At 35.9% G+C, this 23,240-nt stretch overlaps 1 protein-coding gene across 4 annotated transcripts in view; it reads left to right on the top strand.

The window, feature by feature from the left end:
• Positions 1 to 555: 555 nt before the first annotated feature.
• Positions 556 to 23,240, top strand: part of LOC131050392 (MLO-like protein 1) — a 106,276-nt gene continuing 83,591 nt past the window's right edge. For 3 of the 4 annotated variants that reach the window (XM_057984552.2, XM_057984553.2, XM_059221803.1), the window contains exons 1-3: positions 556 to 1,176; positions 5,649 to 5,706; positions 6,060 to 6,304. In XM_057984552.2, the coding sequence (XP_057840535.1) occupies positions 1,048 to 1,176; positions 5,649 to 5,706; positions 6,060 to 6,304 (432 nt within the window). In that variant the 5' untranslated portion in view covers positions 556 to 1,047. The remainder of the gene's footprint in view (positions 1,177 to 5,648; positions 5,707 to 6,059; positions 6,305 to 23,240) is intronic. The other variant, XM_057984551.2, reaches the window with a different exon arrangement.

Below are 23,240 nucleotides of genomic sequence, written 5' to 3'. Positions count from 1 at the left end.
GTGCATATAGTAAATGTATAATTAATATATAAAACCTAACTCTAACCATTTCACCAAACAAATTGGAAATTATATAGAAATAACATAAAGATACAAATATACGGAAATATCATCCATCCACATTATTAGATAAGCTTTTACACTAACAAATCTAAAAAAAATAGAGTTATGGAAAATAATCAGAACAAGAAGAAACATGAATAAATTAATAATAATAATAATAATAATAATAATATTGAAAATTACACTATTAAAACCACAAAATATCTTCCAGCCAAATGCCACCCGACACCCCCAACAAAATTCAACAAAAAAATTCAATATGTTTTGTTTTCGTTTTCATTTCACTCAAAATCCACATTTCCGCCGAATGTCTTGTCACTTTGAAAAAGATATAAATTGAAAGTTTCCAGACGTTGAAGTTTGAGGCCTCTATCAGCGCAAATCTCCGGTCGGTGGAGGACCCACACGTCAATTTTCACAGGCGTGTCTGTTTTGAACCAAACAAATTCAATGGTAGATGATAGCCTCACAGAATCTTGGAGAGATTATTACCCGTTAGATCTCTGATATTAATAACCTTAGTAACAGTATAGACGAATTTTAACGCTGAGAGAGGCCAAAAAGATAGCGTAGTGCCATTTTATGAGGGCCAACTAGCCGATAACAGAAAACCCAGCATAAGAACATTTCCTTTAAAAATTTGTCCGACTATAAAGTGAGAATCTTATAACACCGGTTTTGTTAGAAGCTCATCTTTCAACAGCCTGTAAAAAGGTGTGAATCCATGAGCTTTTTGATTTATACACAGGAAGTCAATAGCTGCAGACAAAGTATGGAACTTTGTTTATAAGTGCTTGATTCTATATGAAAGTCTTGGATCTCCATCTACACTTGCTTCACACTTTCCTCGCCGATTTCACGCCTATGTATCTCCATTAATGCGTACATATTGAAATTGTAGTGTTTTCAGCAGGGTTTGTAGATTTATATATACAATTCTCTGCTAGTGGGGGTTGTGGAGGTTTTGGGTTGAGGTTGAGAACAATGGGGTCTTCTGACGAAGTGGAGGAGACGACTTTGGAATATACACCCACATGGACTGTGGCTGTGGTTTGCTCCGTTTTTGTCATTGTATCCCTGCTGCTTGAGAGAGGCATTCATAGGCTTGGAAAGGTAAGTGGATTTTTTTATTTGGATTATTATTATTTGGTTGCAGATGAGCTGATTATTAGTGTTAGGCATACAGAGAGATTTATAGTAGATATTCATGTGATGTAGCTGTTAGGATATGGTGCTACATGTTAACCACATCAATTATATGGAAAGATGGTTAGATGGGTGGCTGTTAGAATGTGCTTTTCTATGGTGACCACATTAATTATATGGATAGGTGATCAGAACGATGGCTGTCAAATTTTCTTAAGACACTGCGGAAGTCCATGTTTGTGTGTACGCAGGCACATGCCAATGATTCTTCATTAAGATCATTGCTTGGTTTATTCATTTTTTTTAGGGGTTGTTGCAGATGAGCTAAAATTCAAATGTAGGAATCCAGAGAGATATAGATTGCACACTTACGTTGTATAATTCGATGATATTCTGCTCCTCGGCGAGGACATTAATGATTGGATAAATGATCGGGTGGGTAGATGCTTAAGTTTTGTTTGTGTAAGGAGAAGGGGTAGGGAAACTGGACAGAAGAAGGCAAGCCTTGACTAAGATGCCACTGCCCTGTTCCATTGATATGTTTGGCTGCAATATCAAGAATTCATTTAATGGGATTGGAGGGAAGGAGTTTTGTAAGCATGTACAGAACATTGCTTTTATGTTTCTGGATTTGATTGTGTATCGACTTTTTATCATCAAAAAATCGATACACAATCATATCCAGAAACATAAAAGCAATATTTACATGGATTGCAGAAATCTGCTATCATTAATGTACAGAATACTAAGAGGTAAGGCTTAACAAGGAGCCTGTCTCTCAGTTGTATTTGTATGCGTGGGTACAATGTGAAGAATCCTGTCTGTTATTTTGGGAGAAGAGGGCTTTGTATATATGCAATAACACCATAACTTGAGTCTTCACTAGCAATCCGTCTCCCATTTGTGTTTGTATAGGGGCCTACAATGTCATGAATATAATCTACGAAAAAGGTTATTTAAATTTTTTATGTATCAAGATAACACTATTTAATGAACTTCCATTAGGAGCCCATTGCCCTGTTGTATTGATATGTGTAGGTACAGTGTTAAGAATCCATGTATGAGGGTGGGAGGAGGATGTTTTATTTTGATATGTGGGTACAATGTCAAGAATCCAGTCTCAATTGTATGCAATTGGGAGAAAAGGGTTTTCTATGTATCCACAGACCACTAGGGGATGAACCTTCTCTAGGATCCAATTGCCCTGTTGTGTTGATATGGGTGGGCATAGCAACACAACTATAGTTTGTGAGGCTTATTGGACCGTGGTCTAGCAGTGAGGCAGGATACTCATTGCAATGATGACCCAGATTCAAGACCAAGTGTCGGTTGTTCTGTGTTCAGCAGAGAGATATGCTGAACCAAGTGTCACATGTTCTATGTGTTAATGGGGCAGAGAAGATATGCATTTCCTCGAATTGTTGATTCATGGGCAGCATGATGAGGTGGCTGACTTCTCAGCTACAGGGGAGAACTGATTCTAATGAAGACACTAAATTGTGTTTGGAAAAGATTCCAGAATTACAAATCAAAGACAAGAATCTTGCCCACGAGGTTGGGAGAAAGGGACTTTGTTTGTGTAAAGAATGCCAGTAGACAAGCCTTGACTAGGATACCATTGGCTTGTTGCATTGCTATAGGTCAGTACAATATCAGGATTACAGTTACGAGGTGTGGATGAAGAGACTTTGTGTATATCTAGAGAACAATAGGAGACAAATCTTCACTTGGAAGATATCGCCCTGTTCTATTGTAATTTGATATCAGTGGGTGCAATGTCAAGGATTCAGTCCATGATGTTCGGAGTATGTCATCTAGACTTAGACTTGGTGAGATCGATAGTCCAAGTTGATTTGATCTACAGGATCAGACTCAGCACCATGACTCAGAAAACTAAAAATATAATATATAGGAAATTATACATTTAATAATTTAATATCCTTTTTCAGTCTAAAAGAATTTAACTTCAAAGCTGTTCAAATGATGATAAGAGACCTGCTGTTTGCCCAAAACTGATAGCCTGCTTCTATGTTGGTCTGTTTGGGTGAAATGATCAAAAGAGAATTTTTATATTTGGACTACAGGATTGGACTCAGCACCATGACTATCAAAACTGATAGTCCAAGTTGATTTGAACTGCAGGATCAGACTCAGCAAATAAAAAAAAAAAAGGAAACTTAATAAACTATTATGGTTTTTCATTCCAAAAGAATTCAACTTAAAGTTGTTCAAACGTTGATAAGAGATATGCTGTGTTTGCCCAAAACTGATAGCCTGGTTGTGTGTTGGCCTGTTTGGGTAAAATGATCAAAGAATATTTTTTTGTACGGAGTCATAAGTTTTATTTCATGTTTTGGCATAGGTCAAGTCATTTTCCTTGTCTAGACAGACGTTTCCAAGTCCATCTGTTTGGACTTGTCTAGGAGGGAGGGGCCTGGTATGTGATACAGTATTAGTTGATGAACCTTGTTCTAGGATGTGGGTGTGTACAATGCCTATGATTGAGTCCATTAGAAATCATATTGAAACAAGTTTTGGGGTGCTAACTGTTGTACAAACCAACCAGTTTTCTTTAAGTCAGTTGAACTTTTAACCTATGAGGAATCACATTGGGATGCCTGTGTGAATTAAACAAGTTAATACAGCTGGTGTAGTGGAAACTATTGGTTATGCCTCATCTTTAACCTTATGGTTTGGTTGGAATAGACAAGTAAGATGATTCTCCCTGAGCTTTTATTAGTTATCTATTGAGCTGAACTTTACCATCTGGTAAGCGCTGGAAAATTCCTTGTGGTTTGGAGTAGACAACTAAGATAATTTGAGCTTTTATTACTGATCTATGGTGCTGGATTTGACAACCTGCTAAGTACTGGAAAGTTCCTTGCAAGCTATGGTGAATTATGGATACCTTCATTTTATTTGAAATCAGAAAGAGGGTGCTACGGATGTTAGTAGTTATAGACCATCTTTGGATGCTAAGAAAACTTATAGCTTCTGATAAATGTCCTCTAGAATACTTCATGATTGTCATACTAACGGTTTGAATGCATGATTTGTTGTGCGGACAGTTACATTTTTTTACACTTCAAATCTATGTATTCACATGCCTTGGGGAACACTAGCAAATATTCCATTATACATACTTCTGGTCGGCTGTGGACATTAATACAATTTCTCTCTCTGGTTAAAGTGATTAAGAAACTGTTACATCTGTTTATTGGACATTAACATGTCTTGGGGAACCCTAGCAGATAATCCTATTATGGACCACATTTCCCTGTTGTATTGACATGGGTGGGGACAATGTCATCAATCCAGCCCATTAGATACACAGCAAAGTCTGGGAGTTGAAGAAGTGAATTCAGCTGGCAGACTATTCATTTCTGGATATCCCTCTGTTTCATAGCTTTTTCAATCTGGAAGTAGGCTTTGGGGTGTAAGTCACCAGGTTATGTGTTACCATCCTCCCTCTATTTGATACTAACATTTACAGCCGTTTTTGTGTTCTGTGTGTGTGTGTTGCATGAGTGAGTTGGCTTATGGGGATCATACTTTGGGAACAACCTATTAGTAGTATATCTTTCTATTGTTATATGGTACTTATGCAGTGCCATATCCCTATGTTAGGGTTCTCTCTGTCTCTGTCTCTGGGGTTATGTTGGATGAGCAAGTTGGCTTATGGGGTTAATACTTGGGGAATGTCATGCTAGTAATGTATCTTTATATTGTTGTATTGTTTGCTAATTTATAAGGTACTTATGCAGCGATACATCCCTACGCTTGGTTTCTGTTTCGCATTGACTATCCTTTCTCTCTTTCTTTCTCTTCTTGGCTGTATGTAATAGTTTCTTGATCACTTTTGTGGATGGTTCCTTCTTGTTTCACATTTTTTTACTTTTGTTCTTTTCCCTTTGTGGGATATTTCTGGGTTTAAATTCCTAGAAATTACTTCTGTAAACATCTATACTCTTGAGTCCCATTGTACCTACTCCTGGTCAGCTGTAGACATTAGTATTGGACATTAATATAATTTCTCTCTCTGGTTATGTTACATGAACAAGTTGGCTTATGGGGATTATGCTCTGGGAATGACCTATTACTTTGTGGTTCTGTTTCATATTCTGGGTGTGTGTGTGTGGTTTTGTTGCATGAGTAAGTTGGCTTAGGGGGATTATACTTTGGGAATGACCTATTACGTTGGGGTTCTGTTTCTCTCTTCTGAATCGATTCCCACAAATAGCTGAATAATTACAGAGTAGGATTGGTTGAATAATGGGAAACTTCAATTTTTAATAAATTCACATGGGAGGCACTTCACATGAAAATGATTGCAGGCAAGTCTCTGGATATTAGGAATAACGTGAGTTCCAGTAAAGATAATGATTTTTTGCACGTTGAGGACAAGACAAGGATTAAATTGTGCTGGATTTTTGTTTCAGATGTTAAAGAAGAAGGACCAGAAACCGTTGTATGAAGCTTTAGAGAAGCTAAAAGAAGGTATATGCACTTCAATTAATTCCATTGTATTAAGTATTTGGAAAATGAAAAATTACACAGGCGAGATTTATATAGTTTAACTACTTACAAAATTTCTAGACAACTAGCCAAATTCTGATATGAAAGTTATTTCTTGATTAACTTATGGCTGTTTTCTGATCTGGCTGTGGCTTTATTTCTATTCAGCATAGTCTTGGACTTATTGGCCAACTTGCTTCTGTTATGAAAAATAGCTTCATCGTTAGTTTACAAAGTGCTTCTGTATTTCCATTCTAATTGCATGCTTTCTCTATTGGCAAGCAAAATATTATTTAATTCAATTCTGTAAGAGATACTGTTTTGAATGGATGCAGAGTTGATGCTTCTGGGGTTTATTTCCCTGTTTCTTACCGTCTTTCAAGGTTCCATCAACCGACTTTGCATACCAGAAAGCTTGGCCAAACACATGTTACCATGTGAATTGCATGAGTCAGAGGAAACTACTGCGGAAGAGCCTTCTTCACATGCGGAAATCCCTTCTAGAAAATTATTTTCATTGATAGGATCCACTAGTCGACGACTGCTATCAACAGGAGGATCTGGCTACTGCGAGAAGAAGGTAAAATAGTTTTTAATGTTTTTTTACAATTGTCAGTTGAGTGCAAATACATTTCCAGATAAGAAAAGAAACTGTGTGATGGAGGAAGAAAATAAACAAATTTGAGTGGTTTTCCGGGCCATTCTTGAATGTGCACATAAATATCAATATAAAACCAATTTAGATCTAGTTTCTAGATGTGACAGGTATTCCAAAGAGTCCCATAGGGTATGGATTCACCATGGACTTTAAATCCTTACTAAAATAAGAACAGTTATAAGGAACACAAGCAATGGCAAATTTTCTCATCCTATTGCAGTTTCTAAATCTCAAGCAAGCTTGGTATTAAGCTAGTAAAATATGAAAGGCAACTATCTAAATGCTATGCATTGAAAAAAATAAAAAACTTGCATGCATGCTTTTAGTTTATACTGCTATTAGTAATTTTTAGTTAGAAGATAGTTTCTTACATTCTTGCAAGTAGTAAACATCTATTACATGTCTCTTGCATGATGTCATTGTGGGACTCGATTCCCCTTATTGATAATATTCTATCCAAACATGATAAAAAAAAATGGTGCACTTTTTCATCTGCTTGTACCAATTTTGCATGAGACTTCTTGCTCCACTACAGCTTTGCCTGTGTTTTTTCAGATAATCTGATCGCATTGCTTGGAAATTTTACCGGGGACCAGTAGAAGTGGTTTTCACTTGAGTCTAATTGATCATGTCGAGAAATTTTCTTTTGGTCGAGATGGGGGCAGGATTATATGCCAAATATCTTATCCTTGTTTCAGAATAATGTTTTCTAGGGAGTCCTCTTGGTTCCACCCAGATTTAGTTGAATTCCATTGGTCAAAATGTGCATCTGCCTTTCAACCTATTTGGGAATCATCTAGATCTGCCTAAGGTGGATTATACCTCTAGTCAATCTTGTTCTGTCTAGATATCCGTCTTTAGACTCTTTACAGTTTTGCCAGCCTTAGGTTTGTTGGGGAAATTTATTAGAGTTCAGTTTGATCAGTGGGTGGTCTTGTTTCTATCTTTGATTGAAATATGATTTATTTGATAAGTGTATTATGATTTTGCCTGGGTCTGCATAGGTCCCACCTGTGGTCTGCCTCTACCTAAGGCCTATCTCGTTTCCATTTGGGGCCTGCACAAGCAGCCGGACCTGCTTTCTTTTTTAGTATGCCCAGAATTACACGAACTATCAGGGTTGATGTAATGTCCCGTTTTAAAAATTCCTTATTTTTGTCTTAAATAGATATTCCACACTCACAATAATACTTGCATAATTAATTATATTTATTAATTTAACTGCAAACATAAACCTTGGATTTAAAGTTTTAATACAAATTTGAAAATATTAAACTTATATTCTGTTATAATCTTTCTTCCAATCTGCAGCTTCCTTGTGTAAATGTCTTGAAATGTTCCTGAATTTCTGTCTAAAGTTGGGGTTTTCATCCACTAACTTGGCAAGATAAATTAAGGGTTTTCATCCTTAAATCTCTAATCTTTGAGGGTTTTTGTCTCAACGGCTGAACACTTCACAAGGAAGATTGCATAATATTTCTTCACATATTGATGTTCCCTTTCTCTTGATTTATCTTCCTTATATAGCCTTTTTCATTAATAGACATGACTCTTCATTTACATGCCTTTTGACTTTTCATTAAAACTAAGCATTATTAAATTTCAGTTCTTTTATAATATTGATATGCTTCAGTGCTTCCTTTATTTTCCACCTTTAAGGAAATCGCAGTAGAAAGGAAAGACTGTTGCAGAAAAAAAAAATGTATTTAAGGAGTGGGCATTACAGTTGACATGGTTTTCTCATGGGGTTTTTACTAGGCTCCACTTGTGGTGTCTTGGATTCAGATTCCACCTGTGGTATGCCTCCACTTGGGGTCTGTGTGAGCACCTGGTGTCTGCTTTCTTATTTGCAAGGATGCTTTAGAACCTTAGGCACTTTTTTCATTATTAGTATTTTTTATTATATATTTGAGATCTGTTAACCTGTTTTGGTCATTCAGGGACATTAAAATAATGTTGTTCTTTCACCACCTTTTGGAGCAATAGTGTCAAATCACTATTCTTCTTGATTGTCATCATAAGCTAATCTCCTAACTTCGTGTTTTTAATTCATTTCCAGCTTCATTCTTGAGCCATTTTATGCTGTTAACAAAAGTTATTCATGATGTTGATATTGCTGAACCTATACACTTGCAAAGGCTCAATGATTTGAATGTGATAATATTTTATGATGACATGAAAAGCATGAGATTTATAACAATAGATCAGCATCCCTTTTGATTGCTATATAAGGAGCTGTTACTTATGATGGATGTAGCTTTTGTAAGGTCAACTTACAAAATATAGCTTTGCAAAATTGGCTGGGAAGGTCCTAGAAATGAACACTTTAGAATGCTTGGAGTAATTTTTGCAATGATGCCATTGTGTTAATTCTGTAAGTCAACTTTCCATTAGGATGCATAAACAACAGTGTGTGCGCTCTAGTATATTTTCTCTAAGAGCCTTTATTTAATTTTTTTGGGATAAAAGTTAAGAACAAGCATTTTACTGCTCACAAGATTACAATACTTGAGCTTGAAAGCAAAATCATTTTCCTTTCCAAACTATACCAACCCCACCAAATATTTTATACAGCCTACATCTAAGACAATTATAGCTCAGCAAACTGAGGAAATACAAATGAAAACAAAGCTAGACCAATCAAAAAGTATCCCTAAACATAGATATATGAAAGAAGAATCTATATGTAGACGTATAAAAATGACCATATTCCTAAATGAATATTTTATGTTCATTTCTCTATTTAATTAAATCCAATTTAATTAAATTATCCACATTCCTCTATTTAATTAAATAAGTTACTCAATTTATTTAAATTAAATTCACTATACCCATTTAATGAATAAATCATTTTATTCAAATAAATCTCCCCTATCCACTTTTAATTGAATTCAAATTTAATTAAATAGTTATCCCAAGATTGAATAAATCAAATTTATTTAATTACAACCAAATTGAATGAAAATCAAATAATTCAATTAAATCCTATTATCCCCCATCCACTTGCAAAATCCCAAACCCCTTCCTAATCCCTTCTAGAATCTTCTAATCGATTCTAATTAACCTAACCCTCCTCTAAATTTTGTCACATCCCTAAGCAAAGGGAAGTCACTTCTCAAAAACCTTAAAGTCTTTGATAACCATTGAAGGTTTTCAACCTTCAACCACCAAAACCCCCAAAGTCTTTGAAAACCATTGAAGGCTTCCAACCTTCAACCACTTAATCCCCAAAGTCTCCAATAACCATTAATGGTTATTTCAAACCCTCCCACATGGTTAAAACATTTGTTTTGACTCAACCTCTACCCAACCCAAGGGTCTCATCAGGTCATTAATGCTTTGACCATGATTATCTCTTAATCATTTGCACAAAGGTTTATCTTTGGATTAGATCCTAATTCATTGGGTAAACCTAACTTAGACTTGACCCTTAGCCTTTAGATAACCATGAGGTCTTCTCAGGCCTTTAATGCCTCCAACCTCTTCTTTCAACCCAATCCTGTGTGGACATTTGTCACCATGTCATTGGTGCAAATTGTGCACATGGATCCCCAACTTTCAAACTTGGCCCTTGATTAAACCATTCAATCTTGACCATCCATTGCCCTGTTTGTGCTATAAATAGAGCTCTCATTCCTCCATTTTTAACAATCATCTTTCAAATTTGAAGCATCACACTTATGCTCAAATTGTTTCAAGCTTTTATATCATTTTATGCTCATCATTTAGCCTCTTTTAGATCATAAATTAGACTAATATGCATGTTTAGATTACCTTCTTTATCATTTAGCTCGATTATAGACTAAATATATCATGTTAGGATAGTATTCATACTAACCTTGTCATCTTATCATTTAGTTTATTGCATTTTTAGCATCATACATAGCTTAACATCCATCTCATACTAGAATCAATTAAAAGCATCTCTCGTTCTCATATTTGCCATCCCCAAACCATTTTGCTCAGTAATCTGAGAGCAAAAACGTTGGTTTGAGGGACATTGTGAGATAGAGAACCATGGGACCCTCCTTGGGAAGCTAAGTAACACTACGTTACTCCATAGCTTGCATCAAGAAGTCCTGTGTGTGTGTGTGGACTAGTATTTAACATATTTTCACATATTTAGTTTTATTCGCCCACTTTTCCCGCATACACTATATTCCACCAAGTTTCGACAATGGGGATGGTAGGGGGTGATTATATAAAAAATAGGGAAATTAAAAAAAATATAGAGTAATTTCAAATATTTTATATGATAAAATGGATAAGGCATTCATCATATATATTATAAGAATCCTTAATACACAACATTAGAGTTGAATTGAGAGTTCACATGAAAGTCAAATAAATTAATAAATGCCAAAACTCATACTTTAGTTGCTTCCATAGTTCATTGTCAATGTGCATATGATGTAAAAGTGAAAAATATGACAAAATGCCCAAAGGCTACAAGTTTGAATGACACAACAACAGTCACAAAAACATAGCGATGATAAGTATGAGGCTGCTCCTCATCGGCATCTACTATACTACATCAAAATTGGAGTCTAACTTTGAGCCATTGCTACTATGAGGGATTGCCTCATCCAATGGGACTCCAACCATTCACTCTTGTGTCTCCTTACCAATCTGAGTGGCGCCTTTGGGATCAACATCCCATCATAAAGCTACAGTGTGTTTATAACTTAAAGTTTGATGATCTTGAAGTCGCAAAGCACTATGTACAACCACCAACTTCTCTTCTCATCTAGAGGTAAGCCTATTACTTTTGATAGAGTGAATGAGTTAACAACTTGTGAAAGGAGGCAAATAGCGAGCATCGCCAACTCTGGTGTATTCTTGTCGTGCTATGTACACCATCCAAAAGGATTAGTTTGAATTAATGTAGCTCTATCTATCTTCGCCTTTGGTTTGTTGAATGTTGGACCATGAAGATTAGTAAGGGCAAGCTATTGTGTGCAAAGTATAATTAACTCTTTACTTGAATACATCTTTTTAAGGGCTTTCATTACCCCTTCTTTCAGCTCTTCATCATCACAAGAAGGCAACCTACCAGCTTTTGGTGCACACCATTTCGGATTTAGAGCAAAGCCAACTGTATGAAGCAGGTTGTTCATAATGTTCCATTGTTGTATCACAATAGGCTTAATATGTTGTTCATATAATCTCAAATTAGGATCCCTATTACAAATTACTTGCTTCATCCGCCCAAGCATGTTTTTAAATGTCTTATAAATCTCTCCAAGACTACGAAAGTCCATGTTGGCATATCTAATGACATTTACAATAGGTGAGATGAAAGAGCAAACACATTGTAGCCAAAATTTTGAAAAAGACAAGTTAGAAAAGTAGAATTACAAATTTAATAATTAAATTTGCAATTTCTTACCTCACAATGGATATCATCAGTTCATCATTAAGGATCTCTTGTTTGATCCTTTGATACTTTTTCCTTCAACAGTGTTAGCAGTTGGCCATCTATTCCACTTTGAATTAACTATCATTGATTGTAGAGCCTATTGCACCTCAAGCATCCTCACTAACAAAATGAAATAATTGACATACCTAATCTCCTTAGCTTTGAGGAATTCCTTCTTCGAAAAAGTCCTAAAGAGAGCAAGTGAGGTGCAGTGGTTGCAAATAAATATTTGAATATCTCGAGCTTCTACCACCATTTGCTGCACACAATCTATCTTCCCTTTATCTTTCAATACATTGTTGAATGCATAAAATAACATGGGGTCTAAAAGATGTGCTTGTAAGCACCCTCCATTATCGTGTCAACTAATTTGCACATGTGCCGAATTGGTGACCACTTGTATAACATTGAGGCCTCAACCTTCTTTGTGGCATCTCTCAAAATATGAAACTAGAAATTTGCATCTTTGTGCTTTTTATAATAATCAATAGCTCTAAGAAAATAAAAGTCAATTGAACATGTGACTATGATGTTGATGAGTGGCCCATGCCTAATATTTGTTTGCCCATCCACGACAATAGAGCAGCCCATCCTAATCCAAGTTTGCCTTATGTCCTCTGTCACCAAACTCACCTAAAAATATTCTTTGTCAAGGAGGGTAGTGTGTAGTTTATGTTCTCCACCAGGGTGAACGAGGGACCAACATAAGCTACATCTTTGAGAATTGTTTGTGAAAGGAAGTAAGATATGCAAAACACACTTCCTACACCAATCTAATGAGGAGATTTTTAAATTTTTTTACAAAACCTGTAAACAACTATAGTGAGAAGATGCACAACTTAAGACATAAACAAATCAGCAATAAAGCATAACACAAATTTATGTGGGGAAAACCCTTATGGCAGAAAAACCCCACACTCCAAAGCACAACTCAATATATTATAATTTATTTTGTAAACTATAAGGTTACAATATACTGTAGAAGTTGATGATCAACCACAAGAGCCAAAAATCATCTGCAAGATAAATACCTATCACACAAAAGAGATCAAGCAAAGATTGTATGCTCTATAACAACCAGAGAATTCTGTATTATTGCACAAAAGAATTGAAGATTCAATATTGAAGGTACTATTACAATGAATGAATGACTTACTTTATAGGAAGCAAGAGATGCCCTAATCCTAAAATTAGAGAACTAAAGCAATGCAAAGTAGGAGCTAATTAAGCTCAACTACAAGTTAAAAAAGATAGCTACAAGTGCCTCTAAGTGAACTTAGACTAAAAAAGCATAACACCTAGATAAAATAAAGAACCTAAGTTTAGCTTAAGTGAAAAAGCAATTAAAGGACCCAATTAATAAATAATTAGACAATTGTCCTAAAATTACTCCAACACCCCCTCTTAAGACTAACTTAGGGATAAGCTAAGGAGCTATTTATGAATGCAAAATGCATGCATGAATGAGTCTTGGCAACATAGGCCTGATTAGTTACTCATGTACAAACCAATGCAAAACAATGCAACTCACACCAATGAGATCTCTCTAAACATAGAAAAGGAGAAAAATCACATGGGGAAAAACCCCTCTCCAAAAACGAGAGATGCAATGAAATGAAAAAGGTGCTACATGTGACTAAGATGAAGGACTCCAAGTGGCCTCCCAAGTACTAAGTCGGTTATAGAAGTACAATGAATATCCCCTCCATAAGAGAGAGAATGAGGATAAGAATCCCCTCAATGTAGAAGTAGCTCCTATGCCAATGATGAATGCCTGAAGATAGAATATGATTCACTGCCTACAAACAACATGTCTCCCCTTTGAAAGAAACTAATCCATTGGAGATAGGAGAAGCCACTCCCATAAATTGGAAGATGTAGGAATCCAAATCCAAACTGAATGTGATGATGTCTCTGAAAACTGCTCATGTGTCACCAAGTCCTTGGATGATGAAGATGCCACAAACCAATCAGGTACATGCCTAATCACAATAGAAGGTGACAAACAAGGAACCAACAAAAATTGATTTTGAACAAGCTCCAAAGACAATCATGATGTGACAACAATTGTTCTATGACTGTCATCAAATAAGAGAGATAAACCCTCAAATGTATCCTCCAAATCTGAAATACATGATGTGACAACAATTGTGCTATGACTGTCATCAAATAAGAGAGATAAACCCTCAAATGTATCCTCCAAATCTGAAATATGAGACTCCACAAACAATGAAGCAATGTCTATCAAATAGGAATCCCAATCAGGAAGACAACTAGATGAATTACCTTGCTTAATAGGAATATGGGTCTCAATCAATGAAGGTACTAGAACTTCTTTGTTGGTGGAGGAGCAACTTGAGATTTTAGTGCACACTCAAGCAAGAGTTGAAAAGCGTTATGTGAGAAATTAGGACACATTTCACGTCCATGCTGATTGCTCCCACAATATTTACACCTACAACCTTTATACATGATTCACTCCTCAAGATAATCTCCAAAACTGATACAAAAATAAAAACCCTCAATAAAAATAGAGACCCGATTTACATGTAGCCCAAAAGGGACAAGATTAAGATCTTTGAGTACTTGATAAAAATTATGTAAAAAAGGACTTGTGATTTGAATAGGGGACTCTGAGAGCTTTCCGACGATGTATGGAAGTCAAAAAATGGAATTCGGATGTGCAAGATATGACCTTGGAAGTGTGAAACTGAAGGTTGACTTTGGAGGCCTGATACAAAAAATAGGTGCAAAATCTAACAAAACCACCACCAGATTACGATTGGTGACAGAACCATCTTTCCAATGATGTCTCGGTTGCCTGATTTTGACTTCATATAACGAAGTTATGGGTAAAATGCCAACTGTTGCTTAAGGCTTAAAGGGCTAAAAATAGTGAAGGTTTGCTAATTTTAGGTAGGCACTATTTTTAGTGGGTCCACCAAATTTAGGGGGCTGCTGATGATGTCTGCAGACAAAGGGAGTACACAGCTGCAGATTGAGGTACGTACTCCCCCTTTGACTTTTTGAAAGCTCTCTTTTTTAAAAAAAACTTTCTTTTTGAATACCTTTTAAAATAATGCACCCACATGCAATTTTAAAAATTGAGAAAAAATTTCAATGGAAATTTTAAGCACTGATTTTTTACTGAAGCAGTGGTATGGATCTGCATGGAAATTTGTGCCTCGTGAAACATGGCCACTAAAATTTTTCACCAAAAAATTTTCCGACCTTTGATTTTGACAAATTGATAGGTGATTTAGGGGTTTTTGGGCCTTCTGAGCATGATGGTAACCTCTATTTTGTGCCAAAGTGTCCATATTTTTCAGCTACGCCCATATTTTGCCTTGATTTTTGTGCCTTAAGCCAATTTGACCCGAAATTTCAAATATGCTCCGACTTTGATGAAACAACAGTTGATCTTGGGGTTTTTCGATGCTGCAGATGCAATGGCGACCTCCGTTTGAGCCCGACATACACAAAAAAATTCACCTCAACCATGCGGACAAGAACTTGACAGAAATGCTTTGATACCAATTTGAAGTTGAGAATCAACCACAAGAGCCAAGAATCATTTGCAAGAAAAATACCTATCACACAAATGAGATCAAACAAAGATTGTATACTCTATAACAACCTGAGAATTTCGTATTATTGCACAAAAGAATTGAAGATTCAATATTGAAGGTACTATTACAATGAATGAATGACTTGCTTTATAGGAAGCAAGGGATGCATCATGGGCAGAGCTCTTCACCATTTCTTTTATGTCATGTCCATCATTCTCTATCCATTTCTCACCTTGCGTAGATTATCCCAGGTCTAGATCGCCAGGCTCTTCTTCATCCTCCTCCAACAAACTTTCTTCTCGCATATACTTCACCCATCCTTCACTCGGGGTCTCCAATATCCTAGCCAAGCGCTGCAGAAATACAATGCTTCGCTCAATATCATTCCATCATCCTTCAAGCATTTCCAGTTCTAGGGTTTGCACAATAGGGAACTTCCTGACTTCACCACCTTGGCCGCTTGACATGTAGTAATTATACAATAGAGGAACAACCAAGCTATTGTCTACATTGTCCAAGGCTGCGTCAATCTCCCCTAGGAATGTGTGTTTGAAGACCATCTGACATAGCTTATTAGCTCTGGCCTTTGGCACACCCATATACAACACCATTGCTAAAAACATTTATGTTATGTCGGTGTTGACCCGGTACCAGTGATAAGCTATGAGAAATTCCGGTCCCAACACAATCTTGATAGCATGAGAAACCAAGGGGTGCTCCACTGATAGAATGGCTGCCATCCGCTTGTCAGCGACTTCATCCATAAACGACATTTGCCTCTTGGTGGATTCAAACAGAAGTGGCGTGTCCATCGTCTATTATGTTAGCAGCTCAAAGTGGCATACCAAAATGAGTCATGCCTTACAACCTAAGCCTTTATCTACTTGCCCACCATCTGACATCATCATAGTTAGCAAGGCGCATCCAATTAATGACGAATCGACTGAACTCCAAATCTATCTTTTGATTTTCAATGGTTCTTTTTAATTTTTCGCACACTTCTGTTTATGGCCCATGATATTGGTATTAATATTTGCCACTTTGTCTCCAAGTTAGATCGTGACATAGCATCCTATCATTCATTTCTATATTTTCTCTCCTCCTTTTCCGATTAACGAGTGTCTTCACATCGTCAATCCCATATACATAGTCATACCCTCCTCATGCTTCCTAATGATGTTATCAATGCCTCGATTTGATGGTGATCTCCTTCTCTTCCTTTCAAAGCATCAATTTTGTGACGTTTGTCCCCTTGCTGTCTCTTATCCATCCCCATATAAGATCGTGCTCAAATTCCTATATTGCGTTCACATGATTATTCTCCATGGGAAGTATGCTCCATGCCTTTCGCAGATTTGAATGCATATATAATTGTCATTATCTCACATTAATCTTGCGTTACCATTGCCAAGGTGTCAATTCCTTCTCTCACATCTGCTACCAATTTGGCTATGTAATGTCCCCAATCCAGAACGTAAAAGATAAAGGATTAAGTAAGTTTAAATTAAAGATTTAAACTTATTATTAAAAAGGAACAAACATACGAAAGTCAGCATGGTTAATCAGAGCTCAATATACGGAAGATTCACCATCACTTCATGAAATTAGTGATTATTAGTTGAAGAACAAAAGCAACTTAATGAAGACTACCTCAACAAAGGTAATCCACGTGGAGGCTACATACGCTCAACAAGTCTATCGCAAGTATCATATCCTGAGTACTGCATTGCGATTCACAAAGTTGAGACAGAATTATGAATGGAATATCCTGGACATCATCATTGGAGCATGGAGTTATTGACATTTCTTACAATATGGACAGCGACTAGATATTGAGATGGCACGATAGCTATTTGCCAAGGCAAGGGTTTGGTCAAATATAATCAGCAACTATCGGGTGCTATATGAAGACACAACGATTTGAATATAGAAACGATTAATGGATGAGGAGCACATATTGATGGCTATGCAGACTACGTGATCTCCCTAAATGAACAACAACTTGGAATACTCCAACACGGACCTTCTTAACAATGGAAGGATTTATATGTAAGAAGTTTCTGACACAACCACGCATATCCATCGGGAGTTAGTGACTATCTTATGATTGACCAAATATTAATTAAGGAGATTGCTATCAACCTAATCGATATTACTCAATAAGAAGAGCATTACTAATATCAATTTAGTAAGAAGGCTTAAGCGATTAGCATGATAATGAAAAGGTGCGATCTGTATACAAGCATGATAATGAAAAGGTGTGATATGTATACAACAGTTGGCATTTGCTATTAATGTAATCATGAAGAAGTGCCATAATGAAGGGAAGGGTCTCATTGTTACCAAAGGATGCTACCCTTTCAGTTTTGGGGATATATAAGACCAATCGAAACAGTCATTTCTATCATCGATTGTGTTTTTATATTATTTCTTATTCCAGTTTGGAAGAGCTTGAAGTGAGCAGGCTGAAGGCCCAATATCGTGTGCATGAAGCCAAGGATTATTCACATCATGATCAGACACAACACTATATACCTTACATAATATCATTTCCAGATCTGAAACAACAGTAACCAATTGTGCATACTATATATTCCAAATTAGATACAACCATTCATATTGCTATTAGCAATATTGACTTCTAGTCCATTGCATATTTATACTGTTTAATTTGAAACAACAAGTGATTGTGCACTTAGTGCAAATTGATATCAATTCACTCAAGCATAATCATAATTGTATAAATCAGAGATAGTTAGTGGCTTGATCATTATCATTTATTATATGATTCCATTCTTATTTCCAAATACATAAGTTTATTGTAAGAATCAGACATTAATCCAATAATTCATATATTGTTCAATAAGGGACATTACAAGTGGTATCAAAACATTACATTTTGTGGTTATATTGCATTCTTCCTAAAATGGGACATTACAGGCTAGTCTATCTGCCACATCATTACCTTCCCCGTAGACATGCAATATTCGGAATTCTCCAAAACTTGCAATTGCCTCCTTAATTGGCCTAAGCCAGTGAGAGAGTTTTCAATTAGGTGTGTAGTTTTGCCTAATGGCATTGACTATGATTAGTGAGTCACCTTCTAGGTGAATATGTCTTGTTTTCAATTCAATCCCCATTTGCAACCCTGCTAATGGTAACCTGAATTTTGCAATAATGTTGGTTGTCTCTTCAATTTATATTGATTTCTCTTCGAGGATTTTCCTGGATTGATATCAAGCAACACATCCAACCCCGCTTGGCCCCATATTTCCTTTAGAAGCTCCATCAAAGTTGATCTTTATCCATCCACTATCTGGGGCAACCCACTAAACTCCCTTTCTCAGATTTGTGGGAAGATTATCCTTTTGAACCCCATTAATGGGGAGCTTTTTTTATTTGGTTTTTTTATTTCAGTCCATATTAAATGATTAAAATTTAAACATAGTTTTTTTTAGAAATTTATTTTTAAAAGATTTTGTCTTATATTAGTTATTAATATTTAATTTATATTTTTACACACGAGTTAGATTATAATATTGCATGTTTGTGAATTTTAGTCTGTATTAAAGGATTTAATCGAATTCTATTGAGGAATTTATTTTTAAATTTTTTATTTAATGTTAGTTTTTTAGATTTTTACTTATTTTTAAATGAATGTGTATATTAAAAGTTATAATTATAAATATTTAAAATTTGATTTTATAATAATGGATCTGTGATGTTTTAATTTTAAATTGTATATTATAACTTAATTTGTTATATTAGTTCATATTTTTATAAATTATATATTGTAATTTAGAATGTTATTTTAATTTAATAATTTGTTATGAAAATATAAATATTTAAAACAGAATCATATCATAGTCATTGCTGCATAAAAATATTTTGGATATGTTGCTGCATCTCCATTACATATCATAGTTAGTCATATTTTACAGGAATACAATGCATATATTAACCTTTTGTCATAATTTACACCCTAAAATTAGATCATATATCCTGGGATCTAGTAATTTTGTTATCAATTTCACATTGAGAGATGTCCATAGCCAATGTGACATGGGCATTGCTGTTGATCAAGATTATTGTTTATTATAAAATTATTACATCATTGAAAGTCATTTCCTCTTTAGAAGCACACATTACATCCATAGTCAAAAGTATAGTTTACATCCACAATGTGGCCATCTTTTTTTAACAATTTTGAACTGTGGATCAAGGCAAGTTGAGGTTTACTTGACTCATAGTTTGTATTGTGCTTCAAGCAATATTGGACTTATATGTTATAAATTCAAAATTTATTGTGAAATGAATTTGTGAGGTAATTTAACCATCATAGATCCAAATTTAAACATTTCTAAGTTGCTGAATTTCTCCTATATTTTAAACTAGAATTTAATTACATTTACACTTTTAGTTTCCCATGTTAAATCATTTGAATGAGGTAGCTCCAACCATGAAAGTGAATTAAAATGCTTTTGCAGATTTGATTCTTGATCACAATGCCATGTCAGAAAGACTTTGCATAGACACATTGCACACCAATTGCTAGTAGCACAAAGGTTAAATGCAATTGGTGTTAAGAGTGATATCAGTGGTGGAATTTATTGCTTCAAATGACATTTGGCGAAAGAAGCGAGAAATAACACCACCATTTGTATAAAATGCCTTGCAAATGTCACATATTAGGCAAAACAAGCTCTTGATGTGATTTTTGAGGGCAAGGCAAAAAAAAAGCAAGAATTGGGGTTGAAAAAGGTTCTAATTCTACTGAGTTTAGGAGAAATCACTTGGATGAGGAAGATGGTGCACAAGGGTTTTTCAAGGAATTTGGGTCAACAACTTGTAAAACACAAGGTGCAAATGTAGATGGAGGAAACATTAATTCTTTCTTCACACCTTGTACTGCACTAGGATCATAGAACACTTTGGAGAGTATAGTATGGATGAAAAATGTCCATGAACAAGAAAAGAAAGTGATTTTGAATTTTGGGTACTCCTCTACCTTGCCATTTCATGTTGTCAGGTCCCCATTTTGGCAAGGTATGGTGGATGCTATTACAAGTCTTGGATTTCAAACCCCATCTTACGAGACATTGAGGGTTAGTATGCTTAGTGATGCAGTATAGGATACCAAAAATGTTGAAGGGTATCAATTAGAGTGGTTTAATAGTGGTTGCACCATTATGTCAGATGAATGGACAGATAGAAGGAACCGAACCCTCGTCAACTTCCTTGTCTCTTGTGATATGGGCACGATATTTTTGAAATTTGTGGATGCATCAAATACAATCAAATTTGTAGCTGCATTGTTGAAGATGTATGACTTGGTGGTCAAGGATGTAGGGCTGGAAAATATGGTTCAGTTTATTACAAAAAATGTTGTTGCTTGTGGTGTTGCGAGGAGGTTCTTGACGGGCGAATACTCCTCATTGTTTTTTACCCCATGTGCAACACATTGCCTTGATCTACCCCTAGAGGATATTGGAAAATATGAATGGGTTAAGGAGGTATCGTAGAAGGCACACACAGTTACCAAATCTATCTATAATCACATGAGGATTTTGTGTATGATATGTTTTTTCACATAGGGCGAGGAGCTAGTTCGACTAGGTGTGACAAGATTTCAACACACTTCCTCGCACTACAAACTCTTTGTCAACAAAAAATGAATTTGAAATGAATGTTTGTTTCAAACGAGTGGATGGAATCTAGCTTCACAAATCAAGTAGATGGCATAGTAGTGGTAGAGTACATGTATTCTTCTAGTTTTTAAGATGCGTCTAAACAAGTTGTAGAATTTTCAAAGCCTCTAGTAAAAAGTTTTGAGACTAGTGGATGGGGATAAATCCCTCATGGGATATTTGTATGAGGCCATGGAGAGGGCCAAGGAGTGTTAAATTCGTGCCCTAGATCAGTAATCAGATTTGTAACATTTAATCATGCCCTAGTTTATTAATCAGATTTGTAACATTTGATCATGCCCTAGTTTATTAATCAGATTTGTAATTTAGTAAACTATAATCAAGTAAATTCAAGAATGAAACAAGGAACCAAGAGACAAACACAAATACCCTGGGAAAACCTCCAAGGAGGAAAAACCCAGCATTAAAGACCCATAGGTCAGATTATGTATTCACTCTTATTGCACAAATACAATACTTAGCTTGCTTTTCTGAATCTGATCTTTATATATCAGATTTGCCCTTTTTGCATGCTTCAAGACTGCACCAAAAATGCCCTATATCCTCTTGAATAAGTTCGCCCAATCCTTGAACAAGTTTGCACAATCTTTGGATAAATTCACACAACCTTCTTTAGTGATTTCACACCTCTTGTTTGCAGAGCTAATTCATTGATTTCATGGATCACTGAATTGTGTTTGCAAGTTGACTTTATTTATATGAGACCTTAACCTTTATTAAGTCCAAGTCGGCCTTCCTTCTTTTGGCGCCAATTTATTTATTGTGGCGTGGAGTATTTAGGGTGGTGTGAAGGTATAGGGCTGGGCTCAACTTGGGGGCACGTTAACCCTTTAGGATAGGACCCAGTCCTATATGGGTTCAAATGTTGCCTTAAGGCAATCCGAACCCATTTTACCTAGTTACAAATAACGCTCCCTCTTAACTAGGGAAGAAGAGAATACATAATCTAAACCTTTAGAGTTCCATCTAGCACACAAGTATAGAATGGATCTAGCACACAAGCATAGATTTACATCTTCCACCTAGCACACAAGCATAGGATGGTTCTAGCACACAAGCATAGAAAGTGTAATACACAAGTGGGTCTTTACATAATTACAATTTTCTATCTAGCACACAAGCATAGATTGGACACAATTCATTCTTGCACACAAGCAAAGAACGATCAAAGTGCTGTAGATAGAGTCACTGAGATTGGAGCTCCCTCTCAATCAGGGTTCCGTTTTCCACAATACCAAGTCTGTCTCTGAAGTATTCGAACTTCACCCTGGATAAGGGTTTGGTAAGGATATCCGCAATCTGTTCATCTGTGCTAATATACTTTAGCTGAATGGCGCCTCTTTGCACCATATCCCGAATGAAGTGATAGTGCGTTTCCACATGTTTGGACCGATCGTGGAACACAGGATTTACTGACATCTTTATACAACTTTGATTATCACAATGAATGGTGGTAGGACCACTAGCTTGACCAAATAACCCAACAAGGAGTTTGCGAAGCCATACTTGCTTCTCTGGATGCAACGGATGCTGCAATGTACTCAGCTTTTGTAGTGCTTAATGCTATGGAAGATTGCTTTCTACATGCCCAAGAGATCACTGCAGAGCTCAAGTTGAAGCAGATACCTGAAGTACTTTTCCTAATACATTCATTGTGCAATTTGTAATCTGAACTCAGCCAACACTCCTTAGAGAGGATCACAACAAGTAGCCAGTAACCATAAGTAATAAGTAACCAAATCACATAATGGTAACTCATCATGGATCCTTTTTATAATATTCATCTTGCCTTGCCTGTAGAGGATGAATCCAAAACTTTATGAATACAAACACAAGTATATATATGCACATCATGCACTCTTCCATGATATCTATCACGCATATACACCATTCATTGCCTGCTAAGAATGATGAAGAGCTTCCATTTCAATCTTCTCTCAAAGAAGATTGCAACACCAACTTTATTTGCACACGAGTATTCTCCTTAATCTTCTCCCAGAGAAGAGTGCATTACCTTTACCTCAATCTTCTCCCAGAGAAGAATGTAACATCAGAAAAATATAATCTTTCATCTTGCTCACAGGCATAGAATGAAGTTACATAAACCATAGTCCTCCATTTTGCACACAAGCAAAGAATGAATAAACATAATCTTCTATCTA

Source organism: Cryptomeria japonica, chromosome 1 (genome assembly GCF_030272615.1).
Source record: "Cryptomeria japonica chromosome 1, Sugi_1.0, whole genome shotgun sequence".
NCBI classification, from domain to species: Eukaryota; Viridiplantae; Streptophyta; class Pinopsida; order Cupressales; family Cupressaceae; genus Cryptomeria; species Cryptomeria japonica.
The sequence above is the reverse complement of the archived record's forward strand: the minus strand, read 5'-3'. Positions and strand labels throughout refer to the sequence as shown.